At 36.2% G+C, this 23,912-nt stretch overlaps 1 protein-coding gene across 1 annotated transcript in view; it reads right to left on the bottom strand.

The window, feature by feature from the left end:
* LOC135687085 (alpha-methylacyl-CoA racemase-like) overlaps positions 1–23,912 on the bottom strand; it is a 34,944-nt gene that overhangs the window by 2,317 nt on the left and 8,715 nt on the right. The window contains exon 3 of the mRNA XM_065203539.2: positions 3,639–3,825. Coding sequence (XP_065059611.2) covers positions 3,639–3,825 — 187 coding nt within the window. The remainder of the gene's footprint in view (positions 1–3,638; positions 3,826–23,912) is intronic.

The raw sequence follows: 23,912 nt of genomic DNA, 5'->3' as shown, positions 1-23,912 counted from the left end.
ATTCAATGTTGGGTGCAACTTAAAGTACTTGATTATTAAGTCTAGCCTCCACACACCCTAATAGCGTTGAACTATGGCAGTACTTCAAATCAGCATAGCAAAGCTGATATCGAGGGAAAAAATCACAACTGTGTAATATGAAGCATCAAATTATGTAGATTAGACAAAAACTTGTTTTTATATAAAGATAACTGTTAGATGTGGTGTCGAAATTTGATCACCCCATCACGAGATAGAACAAGGGTATTAAAGAGATCATAGATCACGGATCAGTTGCAAACACCCTTGTAAACACTAGGGCTACTAAGTACGCCATTCACAAAAACATAAAAACGTGAACAGGCGCATCCTGCTCTCTGTGATTATTTGTGACTATTTGTCATTTGAAACCAAACGTAGATTTCATGTCGCTGTATGCTTGACAAAACAGGTGTTGCATTTTAAATCTATGATAGCCACGGCAGTAAACAACATTATCTGACCACCTGAATCCAGAATTTATCTGCCAAGACATGCAATTCTTCAATGCGATATCTTATTACAATTATTCCAAATAAATATTTATTCAACCAACTTAAAAGGGTTTAGCAACTTATTTGTAGAATACCATTAGGGGCCTAGGCTTGGTCTTAAATGTGAGATGAGCAAATAGTAAAAGAAGTTTGGTTATCAATTATTTAATTGTATGTTCTATGTTTTTATATTGTGCAGTAGATGTATGCAGGGTCGTGGCTACAAGTGTTTTTAGGGGCCGGGGGGGGGGGGGGCGTTGCAAATACTTAAATCACAAAACCATTTGTTTCGAATGTGCGATCCCTTCTGTTCCTATTGTTCACAAACGCTAGTGCCCCCAACAAATTTTCCTTTCTCCAGTACTGAACGTGAAACTGTCCAGATTATTCAACAGAACAATACCGACATTATCTGAAAAAGCTTATCCTATACAAGTAATCATGCAAGGACTCAATTTGTTTGTCATTTCATTGTCATCTAAACAACATGGCCATGGTCAACATTCTCAGGAGCCATATCAAATGCTTTACCAAATCACCGAAATGGGTAAAAATAAAACAATTGATGGCCTTATCATACTAGATGCAAACCATGCAGACATAGACATAAAATTCTTAGACAAGTGCTTCAAGAACGTCCTAAGGTCATTTTATAAATAGACAGTGGTTTGCAAGAAAAAGAGCGTCATTTGATGTTAGAGTAGCTCAGCCTGTGTTCGGGTCTAAATGGAGCAAGGGCACTTGACCCTAACAATTGTGAATGGTCTAGGTATTAATACAGGGAACGTAGAAAAAAATGATTCTAAAACTATGACATGGTGTCAATATGTACATTTGCTTCAAGCTGAAGAATAGGTGACTAAAAGTTTCGTAATCTTTTGCAATAACGCACAGGAAAAATTGCGGTTGCGCCAATGACGTTGAAGGAAGGGTACTGGAAAGACACCCAACTCACACCCTTTATAATTATTGTGAGATTTGCATAAATTTTTGGTCACTTCACGGAGGTATAGCGGATGCAAAATTTTGTATTGCGGGGAACCTAGGAGTACCAATACTTTTATGGAATCAGGAGATAATCTAGACGATTATGTAGGAATTAGAAACGTTTAAGGGTACATTGCTTTGTTTATGAGCTGAATTTGCACTAAAAGTTAGCTAGTTTTGTTCATAGATAATTAACAGAGTCTAGAAAATATTACGGTCGCACGGTCATTGACCGGATGGGTTTTTGAGAAACAATAGAAATTTGGAGGAAGGTTTTGGTGAAATAGAATTTTAAAAAATAGTTGAGACAACTTATTTGGCACTTGTTTCTTTGTTGCGTATTCAAAACACACGTTGAATCTTTCGCAGAGTCGAATGGTGAATGTTGGCACGAACAGAAGCAAAATTCTAGACCACACCCTTTTATACCCTGGGTACCAGACTCACTATATATGAAATAGTCTGGTACCCAGGGTAACCCTTTTACTGCCAGAAAATACATCTGAAAAGAGAATGCTGTTCGTGTTCCATGTTTTGAAAATTTTCAATTAATATTATATCATTTCTCCATCCATTTTATTATTCGACATTTGATAAGGGACATTTTTCTTGAGCTGTAATGTGATTGGTATTCTAGCAAAGTTTTATCGTATGCGGTAATTACCATCGACCCAGACCCATAGCTTTGTCTCGATTTATTGCGTCTGTCACCCTTTATCCCGTAGCCACTCCCTAGCCACGCCCTGACTACGTTGATTGCTTGAATTGGAGGAAGGTTTTGACGGGGAAAAATTTAACCGGAGGAAGGTTGAGGACATTTCTGGACTATGTTCATTAAACAAAGTCTTCATTACTGAGTGGCTATTTTTTACCGGAGGCAATAAAAAACTTTTTAATTAAACTAGTTACGGACAGTAAATACAATGGTCAGTTTCCGAGATAGAAGAATGAGGTGAAATCCTATTAGAGTACCTGAGGCACAGACGATACTGACATACTCAGACATGACAATAAACGAATCACGTCGATTCATGTGGTAGATTTCAATAATTGCAGGTCAGTAATTGCTGCTCGATTTTAGCAATGAATTCGCCTGATTAGTCATCAATTTTGCAATATTCGACTTTCTTCACCAGGGATTTCGGAAGCATTCTAAAGATTGGAGGGGAACAGCGAGGACGGGGATTCACATCTCAGAAAAAGGGGCATTCTCCCAATGTAAAAAAGAGGGAACTTCTAACAAAAAGTTGATATTGAACCCCCCTGTTCCGATGTCCCTATCCCTGACACTCTCCCAAGTCAGTCATCTATCTCCTGCAATTCTGCTAATGAACGATTGATTTCTGAAATCTGCTGAAAAACAAGTACAAACAAACAGGAAAAATAAGTCGTCCTCACTAAATTTGACAGCGGTTTGACGGAAACCGAGGGATACAAAAACGTATCGCATTGATATTCCGCTTTCGTTGAGAAAGATCAGAATAGAAGTGTTGTAATTCAAATCGATGATTGTTACCAATGCAAGTAAGGCCCAACTCTGCGTTTATTTGACTGGGCGAATATCAAATAAAGGCAATGACCTGATAATTTTTTTGACATAATCTTTCGAACAGTGAAATCCTTGTTTGAATGAAAAAGAAGGGTTTGGCTTAAACTGGAAGAAGAATACAGATTATCACTTAGGCGACATAACCTTTCGAATGTGGTTGATGACATAAGAGGAAAGAATTTTCCTGAACGTAGGCTGCTCATTTGGCTGGGGTTGACAAGAAGAGGTACATGTTCCCATCTCTACGCAATAAACACAACTTAATCTCCCTACTGTTACACTCGAAACTGCCTTAAGAAGAGGATTAAAAAGATCTTATCACTAGGGTGAGCAACATAAGTAATCTATTTACAAGATAAGAGAGTAAAGACTGTTTTGCTGAAACTATTTCTATGTGAAATCTTTAACTTAACGAAAAATATATGCAAGATCTCGTAGACAATTTTATATTGGTACAGAATTCAAGAATAGCTTTGAAAATGCAACTTTTAATACATATCAAAGCTTGTTGTTTTCACTCTACTGTGCATATAACGTCAAAATAACAGCAACACCTGAGAAGTAGCGGTGGAATGAAAACATAAACCAACCTTTGACGAGATCTTGGTAAAATTTTGGTTCTAGTGCCCCAACTGACACAAACTTTCCATCTTTCGTTTCGTAAGTGTCGTAAAAAGGTGCTCCACTGTCTAAAAGATTTTCTCCCCGTTCACCTTGCCAAATGAATAAGTCCCTGCTTCGGTGAAGAAAGCTGGAAAGATACGCAGCTCCCTCGACCTGCAGAAAGTAAGAAAATAACTTTGAAATTTCGCGATCGGTTCGGTTCCATTTCAAGGTTTAAGCTACAACGTAGGCCAATTGCTACAGCAATGATAATTTCTTGACCATTATGATTGACAAAACTTTTAAATATGAGTCATTTGAGAATACAAATTTGTAGTGGCAGAATGGAACCAAATTCGTACCACATTGGAAAAAACCAAAATCTGGAAAGATTTGATTGAAGAAAGGGAGGAAAGAAAGTTATTAGGAAACACGACAAGAAATAAATTAGCCAATTTCACGTCAGTACTAGCCCGCCTGCATTTGTGGCTTCTGTTTGCGCGTTTGTACGCTTGCGCGACTTCCATCATTTTCGGTAATTAGCCTCAAGACCTCAAACCTACTCAAAATTTACACCACGCATGTGAAGTAGTTAGTCAAGTGAAGTTCGGCTTTTAGTACGAAGTAGGCCTGTTATCTTGTGACTCAAAGATAGAATACAAAAAGACTTTGAATCAGTATCATAAACAATGAATTTGAATATCTAAAGATTCGCACTTGGAAATTAGCGAAATTTCCCGTAATATTCTATAAAAAGTATCCAGGAAGTATTCGCATATATGAAACTCCCTTGCACAAGAAACAGGCTTCATTTTCTTTAAAAGGGGCTCAATTGCAAGAAACAAATATAGGCCTGAAATAAAATGTTTCATATTTTCAAGTATAAACAGTTGTGTTTTATATTTGCTGTTTATGCTCTAGGATGGTTGTAGTGTGTGTATTATATTGATATGAAAAATTATACTGTAGATTAATTATCATACACTACTACCCTACTAAATACACGCCCATGGGCGGTACTATCATATAGCTTGACTTGATTTGACGTGGCAGTACCTATTGATAGGAAACTTGGAATAATATTTGAAAAGAGTCCTTATACTATGTTTTTTGGGCAGTGCCTTACTACGCGACGTTACGGGTGTAAACTTATTAAAAAAAATAAAAAAATGGGTAATAATAATGAAGGAACTTTTTCAAAGAAATTGTTGTTCTGTTGCACAAGTTAAAGAATTTCGAAGAAGAAAAAGAAGACAAGGGATGTGAAAAAAATGTTTACATGAAAAAATTGTGAAAAAATCTTAAGATTAAAATGTGTTTCTTTACCGTAGAAATACCATTTTTTCTTGATTACTTTTTCTATTTTACCAAAATCAAGTCACGTGTAATAAAGAATAATTTCGCTTAACAAGGTAACTGGAGTAGATTTTGCAGTTGTGCCGGAGAGCCGGAGAGGCAAAAAGCTCAATTTCAATGCTGGACTTTTTGCAATCGTACTTTTAAGAAAACATGGTTATCTAAAAACTTAACAAAATCTGCCATGAATAAATCGTTTTTTCCAACTAACGGTGGCTTTTCAACTAAATAGCTTGAAAACACAAAATAGAGATCATTTTTACATATTATTGCAAATCTATCATTTAAACACAATTTTTATTGCCCTCTGTGTATGCATAAAAAAATATACTACCGATCCAACAAAAAAATTGTAATATCGCATAAAATGAATCGCCTTGAACTTTATCAATGGCAATGGTTAACTTTTCCCGCCAAAGCTAAAACACGTGTTTCTGACGTGGCAGTTATCGAATGAACTGTTGTTTTGAAACCAATATAATGTCTGTATACAAAAGGTTATCTATGAATTTCTTCTATTGATTATAATTGTATTTTATTTCAAAGAGTATATATACATTGATTAGATAAAAAGCTCACATATATGCCACTAAGAAAAAGAACTAGTCATAATGGCATAAAAAACGAATTATTTTCCATTAGCGCAAATCTTGCCATTTGATTGCCTTAATTTGATAGGGACAACTGTTTTCGTGATTCCTTTCCAGCCAGATAAGATTTGTAGCCATTTGTAGCGATTTTGCATCGGGGGTTACCTGGTACAAGACTGAAACTGGCTAAAATATGACTTAAAATCTAAGCTAAATACCATATTGGATGACATCAGATACAAGCAATTAGAATGCATTTTCATCTTACCAAGTAGTCCTAGCATTCGCATGCAGGATTCACTCCTCTCGATTTCATTTTCATTTCAATTCATTTTCAAACAATTTAGCCTTTCAGCGAATGCTGATCTACGAGGGGTCCTCCGTTCAATTTACAGTATAAACGTCACTGTTATGAAAGTCGCATTGTCACTGTTATAAAAGCAAAAATACACGACAGGTTATTAACGATTTTTACTAATACAACAAGAGTTACTATAGTTACCCTTTTCCGTGTACTTGCAGACGACAAAATTATGAACTTTATTTCAACGAAACGATATCTGCAAAGTGTCTCACGAATTAGCAACGACCGTTGCAGGGCATCTTTAATTAAAAGTGCACTATGTAGAGTGTCCACCGTAGAAAGTGTCCACTTCTTCCTTCATAACAAAAACGAACTTTCTGGCAACATTCCCAGACTCTAGTACCCTTCAAATTTCGTCTGTGAAAACTTTAAAAGGCAATTATTGGCTATAAGAACATTCAACTTATTGATACCTATGTAGAATTGATTACAGTTTGCAACGGTACGATTTAGGTGCGTTTTTTGGGGGAAACTATTATGAAGGAACAGTTCGTGTACCTTCGAGCTTGAAATATTGGGTAAATTATCGAAAAGACGATATTTGTCTTGGTCTTTTTGATGTTTCTAGCTTACTTTATGAAAATATGATTCAACAGCCAAGTCCGTCAATTTTTTGTGCTCCAAGCAATAGCATGTAACCAGTTTTAGGCTTCTAAACTCTACGTATTTGTGAAAACCATGAGGAGCACATTTTTAGCCGATCAATTTGACTTTCTCCAATCCTTGTTTTACATTCAGCCTCAATCAATGCTCTTCCTTTTTTGAAAAATTAGTCAGGTACATAAGATTTTCAGAAATAAGTCTTGAGGGTAATAATTGCAAAATATTTTACAAAAGGTCGTAATTTTGCGAAGGATGTCTTGTAGAAAGGTCTAGTCTTAACTAGTGTAGACAAAAAGAACCAAAAGCGAACAATTTTTCTGGGATGTTTAGGCTGTCCAAGCTTCTTTATTTTTTCAAGTGAGTGAACAACACATCGTTTTCTCTTTCGCTGGAAGCTGGCCTTTTCCTACCCATTTGTATTCACATTTCAAGGAAAATAGAAGAAGATTTGGCTAAATAAGCGATGATATCGTAATTCGTGATAACAGAAGATGATTCATTTCTCACGATCATTAATCGTGTAGGCATGGCTGTTGATCAGCATACTTGACGAAAAGAGCCAGGTGTATTCATCTGAAGTCACTATGATTGATCAATTTGTCAGTGCTAGGAAGGCCTAGTTACTAGGCAACTCACATTAAACGCCGGCTGTTCAGGCATTTCGTTGCTCAAACGTTCTAAAAGGGCAATTTTGCCAGAAAATATAGGAAATTATTGCAACGAAAGCAACAGATTCGAAAAAAATCTAGTAGGAAGAGGTTTTAGATAGGTCGCCCACTGGATCCTCTTGAGAAAATGATGACGACAATCAACCGTAGACAGGAACAACACAAAAATATGTTGGGCGTTACAATTAAAGTAAAAAACAGCTCACCACAGAACCCTTATTGGCTGAAATATCAGTGTTTCCTTTCCTTCACTTTTCCTCTGCAAAAATCTCTCTTGTTTATCATCTACTCGAAATGCAAGGACAGATCAGTGTCTACTTATATCATGACATAAGCTATTCATGTAAAGAAAAAAAACCAATGGGCCCAGGACACTTCCCTGTGGAATACCGCTTAACACGTTACCCAAATTCGACATGTAACTTAGGCCGACGCGCTGTTTCCGAATGCGCAGAAAAGAGCAATCAAGGCAAAGGACTCTTCGTTGATTCCATAACATCGTAATTTGAGTAATGATATTTCATGTGGCAAAGGATAGGATGCTTTCGCAAAATCAAAGTAGATATCGTCGACGCATTTTCCTCGATCTAAAATTGAAGTTACTTCTTCAAAGGATTCGAGTAGTTGCAACATGGAAAACTCTTTGCAACTGAATCAAAATTGACCAGGCGGGAAGGGACTTTGTTTATTTGAATGATTTACAAAGTGGTATGAATATATCACACAAAGAGATCAGTAAATTTTCATAACCAGTTTGTTTAGCCCTATGATGATTTATGATTTCTTTTACTACTTTTTCCAACACTCTCCATAGAACTAAGGTTAGGCTAACTGGCCTAAAACGTTTTCTTTTCTTGAACTATTTTCCACGGCTTGGGAAGAGCCCCTATATTTTGAAAGCCTTTGAAATTTAATGCAATGGTTTGGAAATGACATTAGGATGTATGGTATCTGGTCCAAGTTATTTCGATGCATTCAAAAATTTATTCATCTCAAAAATGACTTCTTAACTAATTTACACATATTCAAACAACTGGAATTCGTTAGGTGTGGAAGGTTCAATAAATCATTTTTGTAAAAATTGAAGCAAAGAACTTATTTAAATTGTCGATTTTCTGTTTGAAAGATGTGTAAGAGTTATCTTGTTCATTAAAGCATACCAGTAGAAAAAAGGAATCCAATGTATCAAATCACTAGTTATTTCTAGATCACTTGCTACCCACTATCTTTTTCTTCATCCCTCTATCTTCTGCCGTTACAGTTATCCGAGTAATATGCAAATTAAGCCCTGGTCAAACGATCCAACATTTCACCCAACATTTCTCCCATTTTTTTTCTTTTATTTTGGAATGTGATCTAACGTTGGTGGTCAAACGATCCAACATTTCACCCAACATTTCTCCCAATATTTTTTCTTTTATTTTAGAATGTGATCTAACGTTGGTGGTCAAACGATCCAACATTTCACTCAATGTTTTCTCGCGCAGATCGAAAAAGGACTGGGTAGAAGGTCGCGCTGAAGGCTTGCACAATTTGTTGATATTTCGATCCGAAAAATCAAAAGGCAATCAGGGAGGGGGATAGCTTTAAGTCTACTTGCAGGCTGAGAGCAAAAGATTCTATACTTGTTTCTTTTGTTTCACGAAAAAGTATGGGGCATTTTCCGTAGCCCCCGTCGGCGAAGGCCCCGAGAGGGTGATATAGAGCGGATATCGTGACCCATTTTGGAATGGGCGCTAGGAGAGCTGGTAAAGTCATATGGTAGTTTGCCACCAACCTACCATAGAAGCCACAACCTTTATATCATACTTTAGCATAAAGGGAAGGGAGGGGGCTACAGCCCCCAGCCAACCCCGCGTCTCTGTAGGGTGTTTCTGTTTTGGCAGTCACATTTCTGTAGATCAAAACCGTTGCCATGGATGATTATATCTAGAAAACTCAGACCGAAACTACATCATATAAAAAACCAGGAAACTTCGAAAAATGGATTATAAAAGTTTTGATTTAAATGATTACCTAGTTTTTATCATCAGGAGAAGGAAAGAATTCTTTTATAGCACATTCATGATATCTAGTATTCAACTGTCAAAGATTTGAGAAAGGAAAACCGAAAAAAGAACAAGTGTTCCCCCATTGATACATCATCTGATGAAGTTGTTTCAACGATAGCACGTGATGATAAGAATTTCGGTCTTTTTTACATATTTGAATTGGTGCATAAACAAAGAAATTCATTGAAAGATTCCTTATCATATTTTTAGCGGTTTCGAAAGATTACAACAGTTATTTTCGATAGCCCCGTCTATGCAATACGCAAAATGAACGATGTAGCTTAAGGGAATAAGAGTACGTACAGCAATTTTTCTAAACAATAAGTCCTGGAAAGAAATTGTAGACTAACATGATAAAAACTTAAGAAACTTTTGTACAATATCAATCTTGTTTGGGTCAAAAATAAGAATACTTTGGTGTGGTGTTAAAAAACTTTCAACATTCAATCAGACTCATTACAAATCAGTGACTTTTCAAACTATAAATTCAGTGCCGTTTATTATCTCGTCCCTTGCCAGCAATAGGGAAATCTTTTTTTATTGTACCATTTGTAATGTTCACACATGAATGAGAAGACATTTTTCATAGTTTAGTTTGGTCGTTTTAATGCTAAATAAAGCTTTGCAGAGCCACGTAATGCTTAATAAACATCCAATCATTTAAACGACGCCCTCTTTAAAAGGCCTCCCTCTAAGTATAGACTGCGCTAAATTTTTCAAAATTTGATAAAAGCCCACCCAGTTCAGTGAACTGCTATACAATCGTTTCCCGGCACAAGTCAATCATCATAAATTATGCTCAGATTAACATGTGCATTATTTATGATGATTTATACAAGCATAATTACGTCTTTATTGCTAAATAGTCGTGACCCAGCTACAGCGATTCTCTTGATCGGCTGCTAATGTGGCGAAATACACGAACGCAAACAGAAGAACTTTGAGTCACGCAATGCGGAGCCACGGCATGAAGGCGAATCACGGAATGCATGGTTGCCGATTGCACCTGCCAAGTTGTGCAAAGAGAGCTTTTAATGAAAGAAATTCAATTTATGAATGAATTTACTACCATTTACTACAAGTAATTTTGAGCTTAGATTATCCGTGCGGTTTTGGATATGAGTAGGATTCAAAGTGGCCTAGGCAAAGATTAAGCTACTTGAGCACGCATTCCAAGCTGTCCGCCTCGTTTGATACCCTCAAAAGCAGCAGTGTTCTTTATACAAACTCCTGTATGCAAAAAGGCATTTGCAAGTCATATCATTTTGCTAAGGTCATAATTCTGCCAGGTAGAAATTTATCGTGAGTTGGCCAGACGTGATAAATTCTAAACAGGATTCAATGTCTGTTTACGCGGAGAGCCTCTTCACACGCAAAACTAGAACGAAAAACGCACAAAGAACAAACTAACAATACACCAATTTTAAAACCTTTAGAAGCCAAAGGAGAAGATGTAAGCCCAAAATGTAAAACTTGTAAAAAGTGAAGCAGTTTTCGTGCTGTAATTGTAAAAGGAAATGATCAAATCAGACTGTCTCCAGATCAGCCTTGGCAGACTTCCTTCTTTTTGTCTGATCTCATCGTCTGCACGTTCTGTACTCTTTCAAAACGGTTCCAGTTTGAAGTTTGCAAAACGAAGGCACGCACTACCACAGACGTGAATTTCAAAACATCCTGGTCACTAATTGTCTGTAGAGAGTCCCAACTAAACGGGTAACAGATAAATAGTCCCAATTCAGTCCAGACCACTTTGCTGCTTTTGTTGCGTTTTACAAACATTAGTCGCTGACAACCTTACTACCCGCCAAGCTACACTCTCGTTATCGAACACACACATTAGCCCGACATGCACGAAAAATCTTGGAAAGTTGGAAGCCATCAGGCATGGCAGTAAAACCTAAGTCCAGATATGACATGACATGATATGATATGATATTGTATTTTTATGAATTGATAGGCTATAAATAAAACCGTTACATTGAAGTTTTCACGTGGTCTTTGAAAGTCCTGGACTTGGTCTGGCAGCTTCAACCCAGCTAGCCTTATCTTCGTGTCCCTCGATGTATTGCCTGGGTAAACTGTAAGCATGGCACGCCATTGAAAATGAACGAGCAGGATGTAAACAAACTAGGATCATAACATTACACATAACCCAGAGCATCACTCAGAGCTTAATACAGACAGATAGAACATCCCAGTCTTTAAAAGAAGAAAATCAAATAGCGAATGACCAGCAAGCTTCATACAAGCATTTTGCCGGCTTTTTTAAAAAAAAGATATTGTACCATGCTTCCTTGGGTAACTAAAGTTGAGAAGTTGCAAACATGTGGACAGGGAGCAACAAAATACATGATGCAATATACCGTCCTTTCTCGTTAGAGTAGTGAATTAGGGAAGGTATGACAGGGCCTACTAGAGGGAAGGTATGACAGGGCCTACTAGATAAACTTTGTTTTTTGTCAAAAAGAACGTTCTGGCTTCTCGAAAATATCTTAACTTTGGCTGCTGAAAACGTCTAACTGTTCTACACAAAGGACTTTCTTCAGATCGTGAGTAAAAACTTCTGAAGCAAACAGTTTCAGGAATAACTACCTCAAAAGCCTACACAAAGCAATACGACATTACATGAAAAAAATACATATTCTATGCATGTTACTATTCTATGGTCCAATTACATATCAGGATTAGCTAATAAAAGCAATTTTTGCTACAATAATGGGTACATCTGATAAAGGTGCCACGGAGGAAACATTCTCATCTCCTTGCCTAAGGAGGGCAGGAGAGGCAAGGCATGCACTCTTCTAAAAAAGGAATTGTTGCAGATTCGAATGGGTGACATAAACCTATTCTCTTTGAATTCTGGAAGACAATTACCATCGCACCTTTAGCATCTTCTATTCTGAATTACTATCACAATAATATTGTTTTCAAGCCAGAATAGCCAAATTGGCAAAGTGAAATTTATTCTTCAGCAACTTTTGACCAACATGCCAAATATTACAATGGTGACAGGTGTGAGATGGACAAAACGCGCTCGTAACGGCACCAAACCAAAACATTTGAAGATTGGGAGGAGAATCATTATTTTCCAAAGGCGAGCTCTGTATACGATTAGAATCATCTTACACAGTATTTGAATAATCTTAGGATACAGAGAGTGTGTGTTCTAGAATATGACTAATATAGAGGTTCATAGGGAAGTTGCGTTGTGTGATAGTTGTTGATTGCAGCCCACAGAAACTTGATAAGCACCGAACAGTCGTTAAATTCCTTTGATTTCGCCTTTAGAATTGAAGAGGATTCCTTTTCCTTGATCGGAAGGTTTGTAAAATTGACGTTGAGGAGTATCGTACGAAAGGTGAAGTTCAGCAACATATGCTAACCCTCCGCTAATTCGTGCCATTCTAAAATTTGCATTGCCAATTTCAAGCTGGAATAGCCTCGTTTCCGCAGTCATATTTAAGATTGTCTCATTCATTCAGCCAAACCATCAAATTCTCGATATGTTCCCATTTATGAAAAATACCCACTCCCTCATATTTTGTTATGAAGACATTCCTGTTTAACGCCACACATCAACAGATGTAGATATGTGAAATGCATAGGTGAAGAGCATTAAGGAAACCATAAATTCCTCCCAGCTGGCAAAACGTTCAGTTATTTATCTCAATATATTGTGCGCGGCCGTCCAAGAATTGAAATGTTTAGTCATGTCCGGATTCACCAGAACTAAGACATTATTTAACGCGTAAACTTGCCTAAACGGTTGCTTAAACTATGTCTGTTACGACATGTCATTTCCAAGATTGAGTTTTCTGACATCAAGAATATTCCACGAACAGTCGCGCAGAGTATAAGTTTATTCGAAGGAAAGAAAGGATATCAAAGTCTTAGCATTTGCAGACACAAACCTTGCAGACAATTAAGTTAATTTCCAAAAGTATCGGCCACCGAATCAAAACTAATCTACTCAAACGCCAGACGCAGAGAGCGCATATCATTGTGAATTTTATGAAGGAAACCTTTAGTGAATAAAGTGACCTAGCGACATCTTTCTGTCAAAGGTAAAGTACTGGTAAAGTACAGAGTTATTACATAACACAGTAAAGTACAACACTGTGACCTGTCTTCGATTAAAGAGAAAGAGAAAAGTATTGAGGACCTTGTTTGAAAACTGTGGAAACAAAACTAACTACAAAAACAACAGTTGCAAAAGCAAGTAACTTGAAAGTTCATCTGCTAAGAACACTGAACGTAACAAAATAAAAGAATGAACTGGTCACAAGAATCAAATCAACATACAATGAAAAACTTTCTCCTTTATTTGATTTATGGAAATTATTTTGATTACACTTGACAGTGTTATAATTGCTGTTATCTTTTTCTCACTGTTAAATACATGCTTAGTTTGCACCTTTCGTTTATTCTTTGAGATGCCACGATGTTCCAAACCTTGTGTAGCAAGTCGTTTCATTTCAATGAGTTAATTTAATGCACCGTGTATTAACTTGTTACCCGCAGTCGAAATACAAGACGCTTTTTACGATAACTAGCTAGCAGCTCTAAACATACAGGGTATCAGAGCCTCATGAATCTGGGGAAAAGTATTGTAGACAGCTGCGGTGGCAAACAATAAGTGGATCAAAATTTTTCTGTGACTAGTTTCTAACTATATTTCTGAGACTGGATAATGGAGACTGGATAATGGAGACCAGTGTACTCTCCACACCGTGAAGAGGATTGGGTATAGTCGCCTAAAGGTGATTTGGTATGGTGTGACTGGATGATGTCAGAGACACGCAAACGATGTGTATTGATACAAACCAATCACAGTCGCCTATAGGTGATTTGGTGTGATACTGATTGGGCGATGTCAAAGACACGCAAACGATGTGTATTGATACAAACCAATCACAGTCGCCTATAGGTGATTTGGGGTGATACTGATTGGGCGATGTCAAAGACACGCAAACGATGTGTATTGATACAAACCAATCACAGTCGCCTATAGGTGATTTGGTGTGATACTGATTGGGCGATGTCAAAGACACGCAAACGATGTGTATTGATACAAACCAATCACAGTCGCCTATAGGTGATTTGGGGTGATACTGATTGGGCGATGTCAAAGACACGCAAACGATGTGTATTGATACAAACCAATCACAGTCGCCTATAGGTGATTTGGTGTGATACTGATTGGGCGATGTCAAAGACACGCAAACGATGTGTATTGATACAAACCAATCACAGTCGCCTATAGGTGATTTGGGGTGATACTGATTGGGCGATGTCAAAGACACGCAAACGATGTGTATTGATACAAACCAATCACAGTCGCCTATAGGTGATTTGGTGTGGTGATGTCAAAGACGCGCAAAATAATCTTTGGGCTATGATCTCCTAGCGAAGAGGAGAAACATTCAAAAAGGGTTAATGTAGCCCTCACCCCACACTATATTATCAAAGGTCACCAGCAAAACGATACATGCACTTGCTGTCACAAATATGATACACAGAAACAGTTGAAAAAAGTTAGCTTTTAAAAAATAATGAAAAGTAATAAATAATTTATTTACAGTTGGCAACGAGATATAGCATTAAGCTAATTCAAGCAAACTATTTACAACGAGTAAGAAAAGTAATTTTTTTAAATAGAAGATTTCGCTTGAATTATTAAATTAAATGAGAGATTTCGAAACTGCAAGCGGGCGCAGGAACAATTGTGGGGGACGGAAACAGGCTTCAGGACAGGTGCATTGAAAAATGGTTATGCAGCTTGCAACTTTCAGTTTTAATCTGCAGCAGTCATCTTAAAATTGGCATCAAAACAAAAGAAAAATTCATTGAAGATCGGAAAGTCATATCAATATTCTTGATAAAAAGGTAGCCAATACCAAAGATTCTTTAATCAAAAGAGTACTTCGACATCCTTTTTATTAGAGAAAAAGAGGCGCTTTACTCCTTAACCTTTCCCGTACCCCTTGATTGAAAGGCAGTGCAGTGACTATCACGAAATTTTATTTTATTTATTTATTTTCCAATGTTGTAATAGTAATTGCTTAGTGAAATGCTGACCTGACTCAAACATCTTATAAATTCATTTTTCGATTGTCTACACCACATTAAAACTCAGAAAGAGTATTGGAAATCAAAGCGCCCCATTCGTCTATTTTCGGCGACTGGAAATTAAGATCTTGTTAAATATTCAATTGATTCGTTATTGATCTACTTCATTGCTAAATGTATTTATTGGTTTATAAATTTAATGATAATGATTGGTTGGTTTGACCCCGGCCACTTCCAAAACGGCTGTTTTAGTTATTCTTGGTGCTCCTTGGTTGAAAACTTAGCTTAAAAAAATGACTTGAAGTTATTTCGTTATGACTTAACGTCTACAAATTATCTGATTTTTTCCCCTCAGGTTATTTGACATATTATCTATAAAAAACATGTCCCCCTTTATATGATACCAATTGTTTTGAATCCGGATAAAATTAACAAAAACACCAAAAATATGCCGACAGCCCAAAATGAAGAACGCAAATTTTTGTAGCTTTTATACCATCCTTTGGTCCTGAGCAGGTACCTCCCTTGCTTCTTCTTAAAGGGGCCTGGATACAAACCGATGCGTTTTAAGTGAAATGGGTTTCGTATCTGGTTTGTGATAACCTCATGTTGGAACCAAGAACTTTCTTTGATTCGACTGAAAACACTTACAGAATTTTTGCTTTCAAATAGATAAGCAGTTGTCTGTCAAGATGCGGATTTTGTAATAGCTACAAAAACCAAACACATTCATTCTACTAACAGCGAGATATTTTCTGATCAAAAATTATTCTAGTAAAAGCTATTGCTTTGAAGATATAGCAGTTTCTGTAAACAATACTCCAAAGCAAAGGATAAAATAAATTTACACCGTACCCCTGTTCTCTTTAGACAATTTGGCTGACGGAAGTCTCTCATAATTATCAATTGAAAATTAACTGGAAAATACTGAAGCAATGAAATCTTGTTGGGGAACATTTCTTTAAAAGAAAAAAGAGGAAGGAGGAAGGGAGGGGGGGGGGGAATAAGTTAAAAATCCATGATAGTTTTGTGTTGCATAGAAACTGGAAGGTATGTGATTTAAAATGTGATAGGGTTTACAAACAAAAATGACAAAAAGGCAACAAAGAACAACAAGAAAGTATAATTTTAAGTGTCTTTTTTCTCTCCAAATTTATGAATCCAAATTTATCATAACTTCAGACCTGTTTTATCAATTGTACAAAAGAAGAGAGCTCATAATAACATGATTGCTTCATATACCACAAAGTCAGCCCACACGTTGCTAAACGTTCCAAAGATCCGATGAAATGCATTAGAAGCATCAAATTGTCTTGCAAATATGGATCTGTCACACAAATCCCATCTCGCTTAACCAATGTGCACTTTTAAGCATTGCTATTAGGACGAAACCTGTCTCATTATTGGGGAATGCAGTCTTAGCATCATCTTCAGGGAACCAAAGCTTGCTAAACCTTGCCGGAATGCAAATAAAAAAACGACGAAATATCTTTCAAAACAAAACCATTCATTGCAAATTCAAATGGGCAGTTCAAATCGGAATCTACAGTAATTCGGTTTCTGCAATGCAGAAAATCAGCTGATCCTTTTCAGGTCTTTCCCAAAATAACAAAGGTACTTGGTTAGCAAAAAAAATACATGAAGCGAAAAACATCGGGCAGTTTCCTGCTACTCCATTTTGCACTTGCTGTCACAAAAAACTGCTGTTAGATTTTCAACAATGACAAGCAGAAAACAATAGTCCTTGCCAAGAAAAGTTGGAACACCACAATATTTAGGTTCAAAAGTAGATAGCCCCTAGGATTTAACTACCTCTCAAAGTTCACCAACGTGGCCCCTGAATCAGGGTATATCTTAACGTGCAGTGATAACCAATTTGTGCAGTGATAAATCGTAATTGTGCAGTGATAAAACTAAAATAAAGAGATTTGGCATAGAAAAAGTAAATGGAAGCAACTACCAGTAGACACATAAAGCTTACAAAAGAGCATTACAGTATTAAAAACTAGAACATAACAGTAACAATGATCAAAATCTATGAAATCTCTCTAAAATGTGATCGAATTCAATTTCTAGAAGCTATTTAGTTTGTTTTGTTCTTCGTCTTCTCCTTTGAAATCTTTGCTCTCGAAAACTCGTTTAAACCTAGACCACTTTTCCTCATAAAAATATTTGGTAAGAGCGTAAAATAACGTTCACCGGTTTTGGGTGCTTCTCAATGCTCCATTTCGGGACCATTTCTGTTATTGCAATGTAATATTAATGTAGTTCACAGAAACTGGTATGGTAATACACTGATAATTGGCATTAGTAGATTGAAACGAAACGAACATACGGTTAAGATATTGAAAAAAAAAACGAAACAAAGACCTAGACTCGAGTAAATGACCCCGAAATCGACAATGGAAGAGAAAAACTTATTGCTTGCCAGCTCATTTTAACGTAGCATAAAACGTTTATTCACTGCATGAACCGGCGCAAAGATCATTTCCTGTAGTAGTAAAAATCTTTTTTATAAACATCGCAATCTCTTATCCATTTCATGTTTTAACTGGAAAAACTAACAATGTCTTAAATAAGCACCAAGAATGTAAGTGCCATTGACACCAGCGTCATAACTCTAGCACAACTGCATTCTTCATTAAAATCTTACACGTTAATCAATCTCAGAAAAATTTTATCATAGCGAGCACAGCGTTCCTTTAATGTGCACAGAATTACTTAAGTTAAAGATTCCTTTGGTACACAACATAACTGATTTACCTATGGACTATTGAATAGAAAATTGATTACATTTAACTAAAAAATTGATAGGCAAATAATTTTAAAGACTTCATATTAGTGGTCGCAAAACAACTTTAACAGAAATCTCCAATACTGCCTGTAAAATAAATGGGAAAATCCTAAATTTTATCGACATTAGAAACTGCTTCGGGTGCAAAATTCTTAAAACCTGTTTCATTCTTGAACTAATAAATTCTGATTAATGGCATTGTATGCTAAGGTTGAATTCTGGTAAAAAATGCCTTATTTGCTTGCATCCACAAACAAAACCCACCTCACCCTAAGGCAATATACCGGTCGGGCATCTCAATGTAAAGGGAATTCATGATAGGGTATCTCAAACATCTGGATTCGACGCGAATGCAATAAGTTGTTAATTTTTTATGAAACCAAGGACTGGCTTTCGGAGCTTCAATGAATTTTTAAAGACGTAAACAAAAGAGAAATGGGTATGAATGAAATTACATAAGAAGTTGTATGCTTTAGTTTATGAATGGGCGAGTGATAAAAGAGATGTCTGGAGTATTCCAGATGCTATTCGCATATTGAATGGAATACAAAACAGGATAAGATATACAGGCCTGATCAGCTGATTACCCATCAGTATAAGCTTCAAGCTGTTTCATTGAAACTTTCAACTTGAAAGGAATCATCTTACCTAAGCCCCGAATTTCATCTTCAGATTAGATCAATCGTCTTAAGCAAATATCAATTAAGACCTGTATACAGCAATAACATATGCGTTTTCAGGTTTGGAAGCAGCTGACTGGAACCTGGTGGAAACTAGAGCAGCTCATTATTTGGGCCGTTGCCAAAAAAACGAGCTCCGTGAGAAAAATGACTCCTATTCTTGTTTGATTAATTTTCTTTTCTTTCGTGATACTTTCAAGAGCCTTTTGCCATTGAATGTCATGTCATCAAAGAAGATCGTGAAGTCAGTTACATTATTATTCCAAAAGAACCAGATAATTATTATTCCAAAACGAACCAGATAGACTCAATGTTATAGTTCTATTTCAACATCGATTTTTCTAAAACTTTTCTACAACATAATTTCAATTTTGGTGTTTCTACGAACATAGACAATACATTGTTCCAAATAGCAGTTTTGCATAACCTGTTTAGTAGCGTGGTTGACTAACTGATAAGACATACTCTATCCCGTTGGCATAAGAGAAATTTTAGAAAACATATTGCATTTTCTTCTTATTTTTCATCCGGGTATGATCTCTCATTGTTCATATTTTTTTGGCAAATAGAGCCTCGGTTTTCTTAAAAAGCATCTTCTTATAAAAGCATATTCAAAACTAAATCATGATTACTACGAATCTAGGTACAAGTTATACAACCCCCTTGTTGCTTGAAAGGATCTTTTCGTTACTCATCGAAAACAAAAGGGTTAAATTTGAATTATGGCAAGAAAATGTCATGGTATGCTAAGATATAAAACTTTCCCAATGAATTAATTTAAAGTTCTCTATATTTGCAGGGAGTGTAAATGTACAAAAATATGAACTTCCAGATAGCCATCTATGACAAAAAGGGCGTGACAATTGGAAAAACATAACAACAATTGGTTATAGAAGATGTTTCGGTCGTACAACAAATCATTTTCATACGCAATCGCAAAATGCTATGAAAGCCTTTGATGAAATATCTAATCGAGCTACTCAATCTACATGCTATTAAGATATGGCAGAATCACGGTCTTGTCTTAAAAACGATAAGGCCATGGGATTCAGAAAACCACAGACTTGGAGACAAACTTGAATACGCAAGCATAATTTATCATAATTATTCTCCAATAAATCATATTAAAGAAAACTGTAATCCTACTTTTAATAAAGGCATTTAGAAAGACTACGCATTATATGACATTCCTATGATGTATGCTTTGAAATGAATTTTTGTAAAATAAGATCGTTGTAATAAATTATGATAATTAATATTGACATATAAGCAATGATTTGAAAGAAGGGCGGTAATACAAAGACTAGCAAGAAGAGTTTCTCTCCTTGTTTATGACCAAATTTAACGCGAAACGCAAGGCAGAACGTTGATTTCAGATATCATGAATATAAAACTGTCAAAATCTGCAAATCCTAATTATTGGAACCATTTTTATCTTACTTGCAGGCTTTTGGTGATGTGGAAGAGTTAAAACGCAAAATAGCAGAGATATTGTAATATACATTACACCAATCAATTATCACACCAGCTGCAGAGACAAGACAGCTCAGGATCGGAAGATTAGTCATCGAACGAAATGCATTATAATTAAAGAATGATTGAAAGGAAAGAATAGAAAAACGAAGTACGGCATCTACATAATAATATTTTTAACAAGATTTAAAGTAAACAATAAGACGAAAGATCTGATTGGTTTCTTGATGATTCAAGAGTAAAAAAAATGAGAAAACTGACGGTCAGAAGTGTCCAAATAAGGGCAAATCCCTGGCATGCATACATAATGAACATTGAAATGGTATACCAAAAGACTTAACATAAATTATTCATATTTATTTCAAAAATCCATTACAAAAAACTAATGATTAATTCAAAAAACATAGCATTATATTAATAAAGCAATATTATGCCGAAAGAAAGATTTCCCTAAAATAATTGATAATAGGAAGCAAGCTCGATGCCCAGATTCAATTATCCTTAAATATTCAAAAAATAAAAAGTAAACTATATCTGGACAACAGAGAACTTCTAAAATTAATTAGAGGCATAAGTCAAAATCAACCAAGGCTCTTGCGAAAAATAGAAGACAATTCAAACAAAATTTCTATGATTTTTCTAAAATTGAAAGCTCTACTTTTCTTTACAAAAATATTTACGGCTTGTTTTTCTAACTCAATTGAAATTTTTAAAAAACAAACCTAAAAGCAATTATTTTTAGGTTATTAAAATATCCTAAACAACCATTGCGTGATACAGTATAACCCCGTTAAGTCGGGCACGGTTCAAGTCGGACTTTTCTTTACGTCGGACTAAAACGTTATCTCCCTTGGATATTCCTACCTATTTTTAGCCGAAATGGTCTGCTTAAGTTGGGCACCGTTTAAGTCGGACTGTCTTGAATTTCGAACGTCAAAACTTCGAAACTTTATTTTTAAAAATGGCGTCAAAGTGGAAGCAGCAAACTAGAAGCGTAGCAGAAAAATATGAAATACTGAAGTAAATTGATAAAGGAATGAAATGTGCCGCAGCTATTCGCGATAATAATGTGCCAAAACAAACATTGCTTTGTTGGATGAAGGACAAAAAAATATACGAAGAGGTGGAAGCTAGCCGTGATGCAAACAACCGGCAAAGACTGAGGAATGCTTCTTTCAAAGATTTGGATAAGGCCTGCTATAAATGGTTCTTGAATGCTCGTCATCAAAACATCCCTGTATCGTGGCTTATATTCAAAGCTAAAGCCTTGTATTTTGCCAAATAATTGGGCATAGGTAACTTTCAGGCGTCGAATGGATGGATAGATAGATGGAAGAAAAGATTCTGGTTAGTACTGTATCTATTATTCATGTTTGCAAAACTCTTGTTCTAAAATGTCAACAAACTGACTTTATCCTTTAAAAATTAATTTACATGGTATTCTCATTCCAAGACCATCGCCTAAATTAACAGCTTTTTCGCTTGTAATAACAACTTTACAACTTGTGTTTTCCATTATGAGAAAACAAAAAACTGTTTTGCAGAAACGACCAGTCTTTCCCTTTGGTAGACATTCAACAGTTGTGGTGTTATTTTTGATAGCCACAGCAAATTTGTCCATTACATTACTTGACTCCATTTCTGTGATTATAACTTCTCCGTCTTTTGGTGACAAAATGTTTCGGTACATATGGTAACCTATTACGAATGATTCTATCTGATATTCACTTTCTCTGATGATAGGAATGAGAAGGTCGATGTTTTTGCCAAATTTTCCATTTCAATTTTTCCGTCTATGCATTCACAAAAAGGAAAATTTGACAATGTTTAGTTTTTTGTTACAAAGAATCGAAATTCGAACATTCGAATTGTGCAAAAGCTAAGGTATGGCCACTGAGCCACTGGTCAAAGTTTTTGAGTTATTGTCTCAGAAATCGTAAACGGATTTGGGTTTGCATGCCCAACTATCAGGTAGTAAAAGGTTTTACTGTATTTGGGTATCTTCTCTACAGGTGAAGGCAATGATGTTACTGAAGAAATGACTGCCCCATGGAAATAAACCGTATTACCCACAATTTTATCAAACTATCAACCACAAAACATAATCAATGTTGATGAGTTTGGGCTATTTTATCAAGCTTTTCCGAAAAAAACTCTCAGCTTGAAAGTTTTGTACTGGTGAAAAAAACAGTAAGATTCAGCTAACCGGCCTTGCAGCTGCGAATATGGTTGGAGAGAAGCTTCAAAATTTTTTCATTGTAAAGTCGCAAAAATCACGCTGTTTTAAATATATACAAAGCCTTCCTTGCCGTTATCGTGCCCAGAAAAAGAGCTGGATGAATTTGGAGTTGTTCGAAGAATGGGTGAGAAAGTAAGACGAAAGATTCGAAAATGATGGTCGAAAGGTGGCCCTGATAATTGATAATTGCCCAGCCCATCCAGTAATTGAAAATCTCAAATCAAATACTCTTTACTTTCTACCCCCTAATACAACGTCAGCGGTACAACCAATGGACCAAGGGGTAATTTGGTCATTGAAGTCAAAGTACAGAGCCCGCAAAATACAGAAAATGTCGGCTGCAATTAACCAAGGAAAGCAACTCACAGTAATTTCCATACTCGAAGCTATGAAGGTGCTTGTTCTCTCCTGGGGAGAGGTTAGTACGGAAACGATAACTAATTGTTTCACGAAATCAGGATTTTTTGAAGATGTTTGCAGTGAAGAAGATGACGATCCTTTTTATCAATTACCAGAAGCTTTAGAAAAGCTAAGCGCACATGGCCACCGATTTGTGCCTGCTGGTTTACAGTGTGAACATGTAGTTGATGTTGACTGTGATGTTCAAGTGACCGAAGGTTTGCTAAGAGATAAGGAGATTGTAGAAGAAATTCGTGGCGTCCTTGATGAAGAAAATGAAAATCATGATGTTGAAATCGCAGAAAGGAGTGAAGGCATACCAATAAAGCCTAGTAGTCAGGAAGTTTTTCGAGCAATTGAAACACTAACGGACTATTCCCTGTTTACGAATAGTGGAGAAATTGGTAATTTAGTTGCAAAAATGTCGTCGACGGTGGAGAATGAAAACTTGAAATGCAAAAAGCAAAAAAAAACTGATTTTTTTTAATGCGAACTAAAAGAAAGGTTTATACATATTTTTTGTTCTATTTCCTTTCTCCCTTTTCTGAAAAGTCCCGATAAGTCAGACGAAATAATCACAGTCTGACTTAAGACGAAGTTCGATGCAAAGAGTTGAAATGATTTACAGCCTGGACTCTTTCTATATTTATTTGACCAGATTATAGTACCCATCATAAATTATGGCTCAGAAATCTGGGGATTTGATGAGTGGCCTACCCTTGAACGTTTACATCTCTCTGCTTGTAAATACATACTCGGAGTCAAATCTACTACTTGCACTGAGGCTATGCTGAATTAGGCAGAATTTCCATTCAGTGTAGCAGGCACATAAATATCTTAAAATTCTTGTTCAGGCTTGAGTCCCTTCTTGATTTGGAACCAGATAGGTACGTTTGCAAATCATTTGAAGCGCTCTCGAACGGCACAAACAATGGCTCCCCCAAATGGGTATCGAAAGCCCAGAAATTGAAAACC

This window comes from Rhopilema esculentum, chromosome 20 (assembly GCF_057945365.1).
Source record: "Rhopilema esculentum isolate cy_ngs chromosome 20, ASM5794536v1, whole genome shotgun sequence".
Lineage (NCBI taxonomy): Eukaryota > Metazoa > Cnidaria > Scyphozoa > Rhizostomeae > Rhizostomatidae > Rhopilema > Rhopilema esculentum.
The sequence above is the reverse complement of the archived record's forward strand: the minus strand, read 5'-3'. Positions and strand labels throughout refer to the sequence as shown.